General features: G+C 44.3%; 1 protein-coding gene across 1 annotated transcript in view; it reads left to right on the top strand.

Annotated features, from left to right (window-relative positions):
• Positions 1-556: 556 nt before the first annotated feature.
• MYBBP1A (MYB binding protein 1a) overlaps positions 557-11,054 on the top strand; it is a 54,771-nt gene continuing 44,273 nt past the window's right edge. Inside the window, exons 1-11 of the mRNA XM_065646999.1 lie at positions 557-747; positions 915-1,010; positions 1,863-1,946; positions 2,307-2,381; positions 2,804-2,911; positions 3,975-4,165; positions 4,457-4,624; positions 5,990-6,107; positions 8,446-8,735; positions 9,628-9,735; positions 10,353-10,478. Coding sequence (XP_065503071.1) covers positions 580-747; positions 915-1,010; positions 1,863-1,946; positions 2,307-2,381; positions 2,804-2,911; positions 3,975-4,165; positions 4,457-4,624; positions 5,990-6,107; positions 8,446-8,735; positions 9,628-9,735; positions 10,353-10,478 — 1,532 coding nt within the window. The 5' untranslated portion in view covers positions 557-579. The remainder of the gene's footprint in view (positions 748-914; positions 1,011-1,862; positions 1,947-2,306; positions 2,382-2,803; positions 2,912-3,974; positions 4,166-4,456; positions 4,625-5,989; positions 6,108-8,445; positions 8,736-9,627; positions 9,736-10,352; positions 10,479-11,054) is intronic.

Here is an 11,054-nt window from a genome sequence, read left to right as displayed (position 1 = left end):
GAACAGCGCTACATTTTATTGTGAAGATAATGGGCTGCACCCGAAAGCGTCCTGACGTCCTCAAAAGCGTGCCCTTTACATGAACTGGTTTGCTTCCTTTTCCTAGGCTGTTATTTAAGGTTTTGTAATAAAGCCACAAGACATGCAGATTCTCACACCGCCATCAATTGTGCCAACACGTCCAGTGTCCTCTGCCCCTGCGCGGCCGGATCGCTCTGCAGGGCTCCAACTCTTCCCCCACCGAGCCCCGCTTCCCCGCGGGGAGAGGCTTCCAACCGCCCCCCGAGGCTGCCACCCGGGGAACGGGGGAGAAAAGGACGCCCTTGGGGCAGCGGAGCGACGAACGAGCCCTGCGGGGGACCCGGGCTGTGAGGCGAGGGGAACGTGGCGCTGAGGGGCGGCCCTGAGGGGGCGCGGGGCTGAGGAGAAGCCGCAGCCCTGAGAGGAGCGCGGCCGCTGAGAAAACCGGGCCGCCGCGGCTCGGCGGGGCTGCAGGCCCGTCCCCGCCCGGGCTCCGCTGCCCCGGAAGAGGCGGGGCGGGCGGAGGAACGGCGGCGGCCCCACGTGCGGCAGCGGAGCATGGCGGAGCCGGAGGGTCAGGGCGGCGGCGTGGCGGTCGATCCCCGCGGGGTGCTGCGGCAGGGCCGCGCCTTCCTCGACTTGTTCTGGGACATCGCCAAGCTGGAGCAGGAGGTGCGGCTGGCGGCCACCGAGAACCTCCTGCGGCACCTGCGGGAGGGCAGGAAGGTGAGGCGGGGGCCGCGGCTGCGGAGGGGCCGTGGGTGCGGGCAGGCGGCGGGCGGGCTCGGCCCTTCCCTCCGCTTGGAGCTGCGTGGTGCTCGGGCGGGGGCGCCCGGCGGGCCCGCGGGGTTCAGGGGAGAGAGGTCACCGCCGGAGCTGGGTCTGTCTTGCAGGACGATGAGCTGAAGTACACCCTGAAGCGGCTGGTGGAAGGACTGGGAGCCACCCGCGAGGCCGCCCGCCCAGGCTTCAGCTTGGCCCTGGCGCAGGTCAGTGTTTCCCCGAGCAGCGCCGGGCCTCTGCGGCCCCTCGCCAACCACGGTCAGGTCCTGGGGTCCCACTTTGCTGGTTGTGAAGTGGCTGGAGAGCTCGCATCTGGCAGTTCTGCGTGCGGGTGGCAGGGAAAGCTCTTGCAGCAAGCACACATAGGGAGACTGTGCAGTTTTAAATAGTCCTAGTCAGTTTTAGAAGCACTTATCAAGGTATAAGCTATACCAGTATCATGCTACAGAATTGTCCTGCTTCAAGAACCAACTTTAATTTGCAAAATTTGACGAGGTTTTCCTATATGCTGGAGTTAGAACTATTGTGACTTAAAATCGACTTTCTTCTGGTGTTGGGCTTGTTTTGTGGGGATCTAAAAAGACAAGCCTTTAACATATGCTTCGGAGTTTTTCGTTTGTTTGTGACATAGGAAAGAGCCCCAGCAATTGGGATCGCTGGTGGGGACCGACCTCCTCTCACTGAACAAGTTGATAACATGGAAAGCCCGTATTCTTTCCACTTAGATCAGGGCCTTGGCCATGCTGAAAAGTTTCATTGCTTCTTTTACAGGGTCATGCAGTTGTAACAAAATGTTCTCATTGTTAATCCTCCAAGGTCACGTACAGGGAAAAAAAATAAACGAAACCCGAAAGGAATAGCAGTGGGTATATTTATGTCTACACTAGTTCTTATTCTAGACACATCTTTTACTGATCTAGTTGTCTTTATTCTGGCCTAATAAAGCAGCACATCTGCTGCTATGCTGGACAACTGTTAAGATCTTTTTTTGACTGAACCTGATAAAACTTCATAAAATGGAAGAACTGCAAACTGAACTGTTCCATCCATCTCCTCAGGTTTTGCAGACTTTTGAGGAAATTCCAATGTGCAGTGTCCTGGAACAGATAAAAGAAAAACACAATCTGGAAAAAGTGAAGAAGGTGAGTCAGCTCATAGCAGCATTTGCCAACAGCTAGTTTAAATTAACTGTTCTGTATTCTTTGAAGGCTTGGTGGTGGGGTACTGTAGTTTTGGGGTTCTTGCTGAGTTATTATAATGAAATAATGCAAATATTTGTGAAAACTAGAAGCTGACGACATTGTCATCTGGTGGTGTTTTAGCTGAGATTTATCCGTGTGACAGAAAGATCTAGGACAGTTGCTCTTAAACGTTGTGCAGGGGGGTGCTTTTCAGTATGTTCATATGGCAGGATGTTCAAGACTAGATCTTCCAGCAATCTTGTTCCACTGGTCAGAGCTGTAGTGAGGAGGATTTTTAACTCCTTTTTATTTCCTTTTCAGAAACTTGTGCGAAATGCTGCTTTTGGAAATTTTTTTGGAGTTATGGCTCTGTTTCAGTCTGGCCGGCTTGTTAAGGTAACATTGCTGTTGTTGTTTATCAGTACTCATTCTAGGGCTGTCTGAAATGGAGAGAAGATCTAGAGAGAAAAGCTGGATCGTGGGCTAGTGGATGAGACGGGACTTGAAGGATCAAGTTCGGTTCATTTCTTTTACATTATACGTAGACTTTTTGTGCCTTTTAAGTGTCTGTTCCTGACTAGAACATAGGAACTGTGTCAGTACAGGAAGTTCCTACCTCTCCTGGAAGGAAAGGGTCTGTTGTCATATACAGCCAGAAGACACCATTTTGGGAAAAGCTGAGTGGCCTATCAGAGAGCAATTGTGGAGGTTTGTTATTACAAGGAGGCATAAGGGGTCTCAGGAGTAGGTTATTACCTGAGCCTTCAGCTTAATCTTTGAAATATGTCATCTGATTTTGGCTTTTGTTTCCTTTGTAGGACCAGAAAGCTCTGCTGGAGAGCATCCAGCTTCTCCAGCAGCTGGCACATCACCAAGCACACCTCAGAGATCTCCCTCGCAAAACTCTTATTGACATCATGTCTGAGGTACAGCCACAGCACGTAGTGGGTGGGAGGAGGGAGGACTTTGCTTCGGGGACTGCTTTTTCATTAGTTTGTTCATAGTTGAAAGTTAAAGGGGGTGTGTGGAAGAGTAAGTTTAAACCATGGGAGTTGTTTTCTCTACTGTCTGTGGGCAGGTGCTTTTATTCTGGGAAGGATGCTCTGGTTTAGCTTAGTCTGATTTCATCATGGACAAACCCATAGTCTGTTTTTTCCCAGTTGACTTGCTTGGGTGCTGCATTAGGCCCTCTGCTGCTTTGAAGAGAAGTGTGCTGAAAACTCTGGACAGCAAACTTTATTTTTTATGCACCAAGCCTGGGCCTAAGGTTGAATTTTGGGCTGTTGAGAATGAAAGGATGTAGGGACATGGAGTAAAGGAACTCTTGAATATGTAGTGAAAGAAGAGAGTTTGTTTATTTCCTTCTTTTATGTGGATATTTTTTGTAGATGTGAAGACTAACAGCGTCAAATCAAAATTAAATAATGTTTTGTGTGGAAGTGTTCTGTGTCATTTAGTCTTGATATTAGGTTTAAATGTATTTTGAATCCAATCTTTAAAAAATACAAATTAAAGCAGTTGTTGTGCTTTTCTTATTCATGAAACCGTTGGATCCAGTTTTCTCTAAAACCATTGAACGCATTTGTTTGCCAGAAAATTCTATGGAAACAATAACTTATTTTTGAGAAATATAGTTAAAAGCTAATACAAGAGTGTTTCCTCCTCCCTGGGCTGAACGACTGCACAGACAGGAGCAGTCAGACAGCAAGAGAACAATTGCAGCTGGAGTCAGTTGACCAGAATTGCTGTCTGATGACAACATATTGTCCTGTGCCACATGGTTAAGCACCTGGGGACTGTGTGGCAGTACTAGACACATCCATTATTCATTTTTGATTGTGTCACCATAAAGATTATTTCTAATGTTTCCAGAACACTGCAAACATTTAATAAAATGCCCTACAATGCAGATATTTAATATATTACACAGCAAGGTAGTAAAATGCCCTCTGATGTTTCTCATATGTTCTCACCTTTGTTCCTGTCTAGGTTCCTGAAACTGTGTTTGAGGAGGTTCTGTTTGGCATCTTGCAAAGTGACCTCGCTTCAGCCTTCACATCTCCAGAGAACCTGCACCTTTTGCTTGTGGGCATACAGAAATTCCCTAGTGTTCTGAAACCCAAAAATCTGAAGAAGCTGTTTGGCTCTTCTACTGTTGTAAATGAGAAAAATATTCCCAGGTAAGTTCTTAAATAAGGAGCGTTAAATGCAACATTTTCGGTTCTCTTGGCTAGCAGTGAGAGAGGCGCGACTTTCATTCCGATGCCTGCCTGTATGTGCTACTGCAGGTGCTTCTAAGGGTTAGGTGCGAAGTGTCTTGCAGATTCCTAAATTATAACTCTGTCATTTCTCCCAGGAGGCACAGCCTGCTGTGCTCAGGAAATGTTCTGTGTCCTTCAGCAGGATGAATTTCGCCTTCAGCAATCCCCTTCCAGGCCAGAACTCTTGCATTGTTTTATCTTTTCTTCTAGGCTTGTAGAGCTTCTGAAAAGTGCTGCCAAGTCTGAAAAGAAGGACAAGAAATTGCCCAGTGTAGTGTTTGATTTGCTGCAAGTTTCACTGAAGGAAGGCGCCTTTGAACTGTTCTGGAAAGAAGGTGTGGAGAATGGGCTATTGAAGGAGAAATCGGGACCTGTGAGGTTTGTTTTAACATACATCGTTGTTTTCCATATCATCCTTCTATTTTGTGGTCCAAATTTTTCTGCTGGCTGGTGGTAGGATGGAGTGTGTGGTTTCTCAAGAACAATGTGAAAACACTTGCTTTTGATTATTTAGGTATTCATAGGAAACTTATAGGGAGCCTAAATCCAGGAGTTAGTAAGATTTCTCTTAGAATTGTGACATATAACAAATTTGAGGTTAAATTGAACCTCAAATTTGTTATAGGACAGCACATAAAGGTAATGCACCTCACTGGTCATAAAGGTATCTTAAATCTATAGCTTGCTGCTGCAAGACTTGTCAGAGGAGCTGTACTGTCCCTTTCTAAGTGGCTGAGAGGGAGAGTCATTTCACTGTGTGTGGTTTAAGAAGGACAACTCTTTTGTAGACAAACTCTAGTTCTGAAATTTATGTCTAATACTACTGGACTTGCACTTTGTGAGATGGACTGAATTGAAATGTCTGGATATGTTTGGATTCTCACGTGATCCATGTTTTTAAGTAAGATGTGGCTGTGGCTGGCATCGTAACAGTAGCTATTACAGCTCCTTTTCCAAGTATAATGCACTACATGTTGGTAGGATTATATATGTTGTCTGTTGAGACTCATGATGTATAAAAATGCTGCAAAATCCAGAATACCAATCTCTGAGCATTTTGGGAAAGCATAATTTAATTTGGACCATAGCAAGGCAGTCTGTGGCCAGGTTTACGTCTTTCTTAGATCAAGAGTTTAAAAGTTGTAGAGGTGCACCAACAAACAATTTTCTGAACATACTACATGAGTGTCACATTGAAAGGAAACCATTTTCTAAGCCCGAGCAGTTTAAGTATTGTTTTACTTGACTTGGGTAAGTCTGAAAATACCCTTTGTATGCTCAAAACTCTTGCTTTTTAGCCTGATTTCCTGAAGAAATGAGGCTAGTGCTGTCTCTCTAATAACTACTGAGCCCACTGGGCAATTTTGATCAAGTTTGACAGCAAGTTGCTGTCAAAACTGAGTGGATTTGTGTAGTCAAAAACTAGGCGAGTTTTTATTTGGCCTTTGGAAGTAGAATATCTGGGGGAAGAGATTCAGCAAGTGGACTGAGGAAGGAAATGCTGGTGAGGACTCATCAATTTCTAGACAGCAGAGGACCTGCTGTGGGGAGAGATGTTAGCAGCTGTGCTAGTCAGAAGAATAGCTTTGGGCAGTAGGATTTTTGAACGCAGGAATCATGAATTTTTGACTTCTGCCTTCCTGCATGCTCCATGTAGCCTGCCCCACCACTTCTCTGCTTTACCCTTGTGTGTGGCTTTATTGCTGGGTCTCTGCCTGAGGGAATCTTCTTGTTTCCACTCAGCTACATGTGCTACCGGCTGCTGGGCATTGCTCTCCCCTTCTTGTCTCTGGATCAGCTACAGATGGTTCTCAAAGGGAAGGTGATGCAGCACTATGGAGAACACGTGGTCACGACTCAGGTAGGTCTTCTGAAAGCACTTGTGCTCAGGGCTAAAGATGCTGTCCTGCGCAGGAGCCTCCTCCGCCCCCCTTTCTAGTTGTACAACAGAAAGGTTATGTAATTTTAGACTTTGGACTCTTACTTAAAACAAGGTTATTTTATGACCACTGATTGCAGTGGGCTGAGTATAGACTGTGTTTAATCATCATCGCCTATTTGTGTAATTTTGTTCAGACTTATATTAAGGGTTCTGAAATTGTTCAGCCATCTGCTTTCATTGATGTTGCTGAGAAAGCTGTAACAATGGGGAAAGCAGAGGAAGGGCAGCCCTCAGTGTGTTGACAATGCCATATGTCATCCTTTAACAGTCTTTTTGATTTTGCCTGTCCAGAAGCTCCTTTTTGTCTGTACAAATGCTGGGCATTGCATGAACATGAAGGCAAATACAAAAAAGGACAACTCAATGCTTTTGTTTATATTGGTGCTTGTTTCAATAAGCACATCTGAGGTTTAAGCACAAATTTTATTTGGGAATTGGATTTTGAAACTCCTCTTTCTCCTTCCCTCCTGGGAAGTCAAGAAACACCACGGCCATGCAGTTAAGGGAGGAAGAAAAAAGGGGAATACTGATAAAAACAGGTTTTGGCTTGGCTTTTTGTGGTAACATAATCCCAAGCCTTCTGATGTGGGCCCCAAAATCATTGCCCTCTCTTGGGAGAAATAAGTCTTTGCAGTCTGTCTGTTCTGGTATCAAAGCAGCAATAGATGTGCAGGTTTACTCTGAAAATAGTGCTTACCATGGTGCCTCCCTGCAACTTTCTCTGGGGTTTATCCACTAACTTAGTTGTTTTCCTGTTTCTTGCTTTTTGTGCATTTTGCACAGTGAATTAGGTTATATTTTTCCATGTGGATCAAAAAATTTGTTAATTCCTGTCTGAAATGTACAAATCCACTGAAGACAATAATTGACTAAATGGAAAGAGAAAACCCTAATATTGCTGATGATGAAATAGAAAAGATCTTAGTTTGAATTTGTTGTTGTTGTTTCTGTGGTTTTGTTTTGTTCTTTGACAGGGATTGTTTGTTTTGGAAAGCAGATATTGTTATTTTGTACTTTCTTATGGGATTCTGGTGGTTGTTGGAGGTGGAACTAGACAAAGCTTGACTGATATTTACTGACAGATATCTTCCCGAATCCACATTTTTTTTCAAGTGGAGAGCAGATGTATTTAATTTGCTTTTGTTGAGAAATGATTGATTGAAGCACCTGTTGTGAGTTTAGCCTGTTCACAGCTGTCTCTCCTGGAATTTTTCTCCTGGTTTTCATACTGATACACAACTGTTGAGTTCTCCAGCAGTGGAAGCAGGAGCTTACTAAGCTGTATCTTGTATGAAAATTCTTGCAGCAGTATTTGTGTTATAACTGGATCGATTTGTAGTTAATTAGGAATTTATAGCCCATTTATTTAAAAGGACAGTGTTACTTAGACTTTCATTACTGTTTCTGCTCCTGCCAGGAGCACTGTATTGATTGTGACACTATACCAAACAAGTTATTTTATTAATTTACAAACGTTACACTGCATTTTTGGAATTAAGCGACAGCTCGTTTATTTTTTTTTTTCCACAACAAATGAGTGGAATTGAACACTGTGGGCTGTGAAACAACATAAGGAAATGTGATGTGTGGTGAGGTAGGACATGTCCTGGTGGTCTGCGTGGACGGTGTTCCAAGGCCAGCAGCCTGCCAGCTGTATGCCTTGTGGATCAGTGGCAGAACTGAGGACAGGACTTAGCACAAAACAGCAACACCTTAGGATGCTGGTTTTAGTTTAAACATGTCAATTCACCCTCCTTTCAGAATATCTCAACTCTTCTGAGACACAAGGGAGAGGAGGTGGGATGCGTTCTCCCCGCTGTAGGTCAGCAGCCTTCAGAGCTGCTAGATGAGACTGGAATTGATGTGAGGGAGTTTCCAAATTGAAGGAAAGTTGAAGGCAGATGATGTGAGAAACACCTTGGACGTTCACCCAACATAAAAGCTGATGAGCCTAGGAGCTTAGCTGCACTGGCCAGTGTATGGTCCAGCCCGCTGAAGCCCAACTGCTTGGGAAGGTGCAAGTTAAAAGGTTGAAGTTGGTACATGACAGGATTCTGTGATTGCTTACAGTGGTTGCTCCTACTTGAGGAAGACCGTGAGGTGAAATTGGTGACGTGCCGTATGCCTTATGACAAATGTTCAGGCATATGACTTAATTTTACGTACTGCAGTCAAATCTGTAAAGTGATTTGTTCTTACAAAGATCCTTAGACTCAGTGTGAGGTTCCTGACCTGCTTGTTTGACTGTGTTTTTCAGCTTCCAGACCGATTTAAGTTTGCTCCAGAGATGGAAGGATATATAGACGAATTTCTCAACAGCTGTGATGACCCGGAGAGGCAGCTGGCAGTGCTGATCGGCTTCTCTACTCTCACCAATCAAGGCTACCCAGTGTTGTCGAGCTCTACAAGGGTAGTCAGACACCTGCAGCCAGTGGCATTACAAAAATACATTGACTGGCTCAAAGACATGTTCCTCAGGCCAGACTTTGACTGTTGTTTAGACTTCTCAAGTAACCGGCAAAAACAGAACCAGGAAAAGGTGAACAAGTGAGTGTATAGGTGACGCACCTTCCTCTTCTCTTTCTGTTTTGTGGTGTGAACTCAGGTTTGGACAGACAGTGTTTGCTGGTTCCCTTGCCATGAGTTGACAGTTGTTGCCTGTTCTGTTTCCTCTGTCCCAGAAGGTTTAACCCCAGCATCTGACTCTTTTGCTGGGACAAAATTCAATTCTGCAAATAGGAGCAAATACAGTGAGAACCAGCCAGCCTGACCAAAGCAGACTGAATCACCAAAGAAGCCTTTTCTCTTGTTTTTCTAGCTACGACATCTGCTTTGGCAAAAATGTCCAGTGGCTTCCTTTTCCACTACAGACTCTTGGGTCTTTGTAGGGTTTGTGCATCCCTTTTATCTGGCTGTTAAACTGGCCTAGGTACTCTTGTCTCCTTGGCCCACAGCAAAGCAGCTACTTCCATGTCTCAAGAGTAAACTGTGAATACTTATATCCTTGATAAGCATTTGTAGCAATTTCCAGCTAGGAAAAAGTCCCAAGAAATACCCACAATTTGATGCTGTGGGTACTGGGTTACTTGCAGGGGCTTCCTGCAAGGAAGGTGTGAGCTGTTAAAGCAGCATGCCTATGTGTTACTTTTCGGTAGAGTGAGGTTATACGTTTTCTACTGCAATTCTTTAAGTACTTTTTCCTAAACTGCAGTGTCTCAGTGGGGTAAACAGACTATCTTTTGCATAGTAAGAAGTGAACTTGGGAAGATTATATATTTTCTTACGTACCTGTTGCATTCTTACTACATAACTTTGCCATCTTTAGTGTAAAGCCTCTTAAATAGCTGAGTGTCATCTCTTGCTGCATTGGATTGTGTAGTTTGTATTTATTTTGGGATAGTGTTCAAACTAATCATTGTATCCACTTCCTTATTGAAAGAGCACAACATAAGATTGTTCGGTTAAGAAAGTGGATCATCCACCGACTTGCTAATATCATTGAAAGTCCAGTGAAAAAAGAAGAGAGTCTTGTGATGGACGTTTCCAGGTGAGAATGATTTAAAGACTTAATGCCACAGGTGCTTGGAATAATACTGTTTAGCTCTACAGCAGCATTCCATGTAAGCTGTCCCCATGACACTAGGCAAATTCAAGAGTTGGAAATGTTCCATAATGTAAGTTGTTTAGGAGACTAAGTTCTGTTTTCAAAATACCTTCTGCAAACTTGGACAAACTTGCCATAAGTAGTTCAGGCACTTAAAATCACCTTAGTCCATGTTTTCAGTAAATTTTAGGTTCCTGGTTACCTAAACTGCTTGAAGATATTACTTCTAATCTTTGCATCAGGTCTTAGTAAGTATTTATCGGTCATTTTAAAAGTCTTGGAGAATATGACCCAAATCTGACAGTCTGGATATTGTATTGTGTGGCCTCAAGTGTTGGCACTTCACTTTTGTGAAGTCCTGAGCATCCTTCTCCCTTCTTTGCCCTGTGTTCCTTGAGGAAAGGGTCTTATTGTAAATAGTTACTTTTTTCAGTGTTTGGACATTCTTGAATAAAAATGTGGTGAATATGTGGTGCTATTTGTTTTGGACACGTGGGCTGGTTTTGCTTTGTTATGACCAAGCTCGCTCTTAATTCTGTCCTTGTTTCTGTCGGTTCTAGGTTTTGCTTCTTCCATGCTTTCTTTGAGGCTAAGAAAAAGACTTCCCAAATATGTGAGGCGAATGTCCTTCCATCAGAGCCCCTAGATGAACAGGCTCATTCAGTGACAGAAAACTACTTCTTTGGGTAAGGATTTTACTTGTGTGCTTTAGGCTTGGAAAAGTCTCTTTTTTTCTGAGGATGAGATCATCATAAGGGCAAGAGGTTTGGGATTGTGAGCTGCTATGGAAGCATTTGTTTGACTCGAGGACCAGAGAATGGCTTTTTTTAAAGGAGATCCTAGATGGATTTCCCAAAGATCCTTAAGTTTTGTCCAATAAAAACAAGATTTTGCATGGCAAACCTGCTGAGTATGTGTGTGATGATCAGGTAGGTGTAGAGTTGAGCTCAGGCTACTTTTTCTTGTAAGGTTTCTATTGTCACCGTTGCAAGCTAGAAGGGGAAGGACCCGAGAGAGATGGTGGAGTTGTGCAGGTTGCTGTTAGCTTTCTGCCTGCTCTGCATGTGAAGTGCTGGTGACTGAAGTCCCTGTGTTAAGGGAGATGAGTTGGTAATAATAGATGCTTTTAGGTGATTACCAAAGCTGGTGCTCCAACCTCAGCAGCTGGAATGCAGAGGACATGGTGGGACACAGAATGGGAAACAACTGACAATCATAGTCAGTGGCCTTGGGGACACCAGGTGTGCTTGGGGACACCAAGA

The sequence above is a fragment of the Caloenas nicobarica genome, chromosome 17 (genome assembly GCF_036013445.1).
Source record: "Caloenas nicobarica isolate bCalNic1 chromosome 17, bCalNic1.hap1, whole genome shotgun sequence".
NCBI lineage: Eukaryota > Metazoa > Chordata > Aves > Columbiformes > Columbidae > Caloenas > Caloenas nicobarica.
Note: the sequence above shows the minus strand (reverse complement) of the source record. Positions and strands in the feature narration are given on the sequence as shown.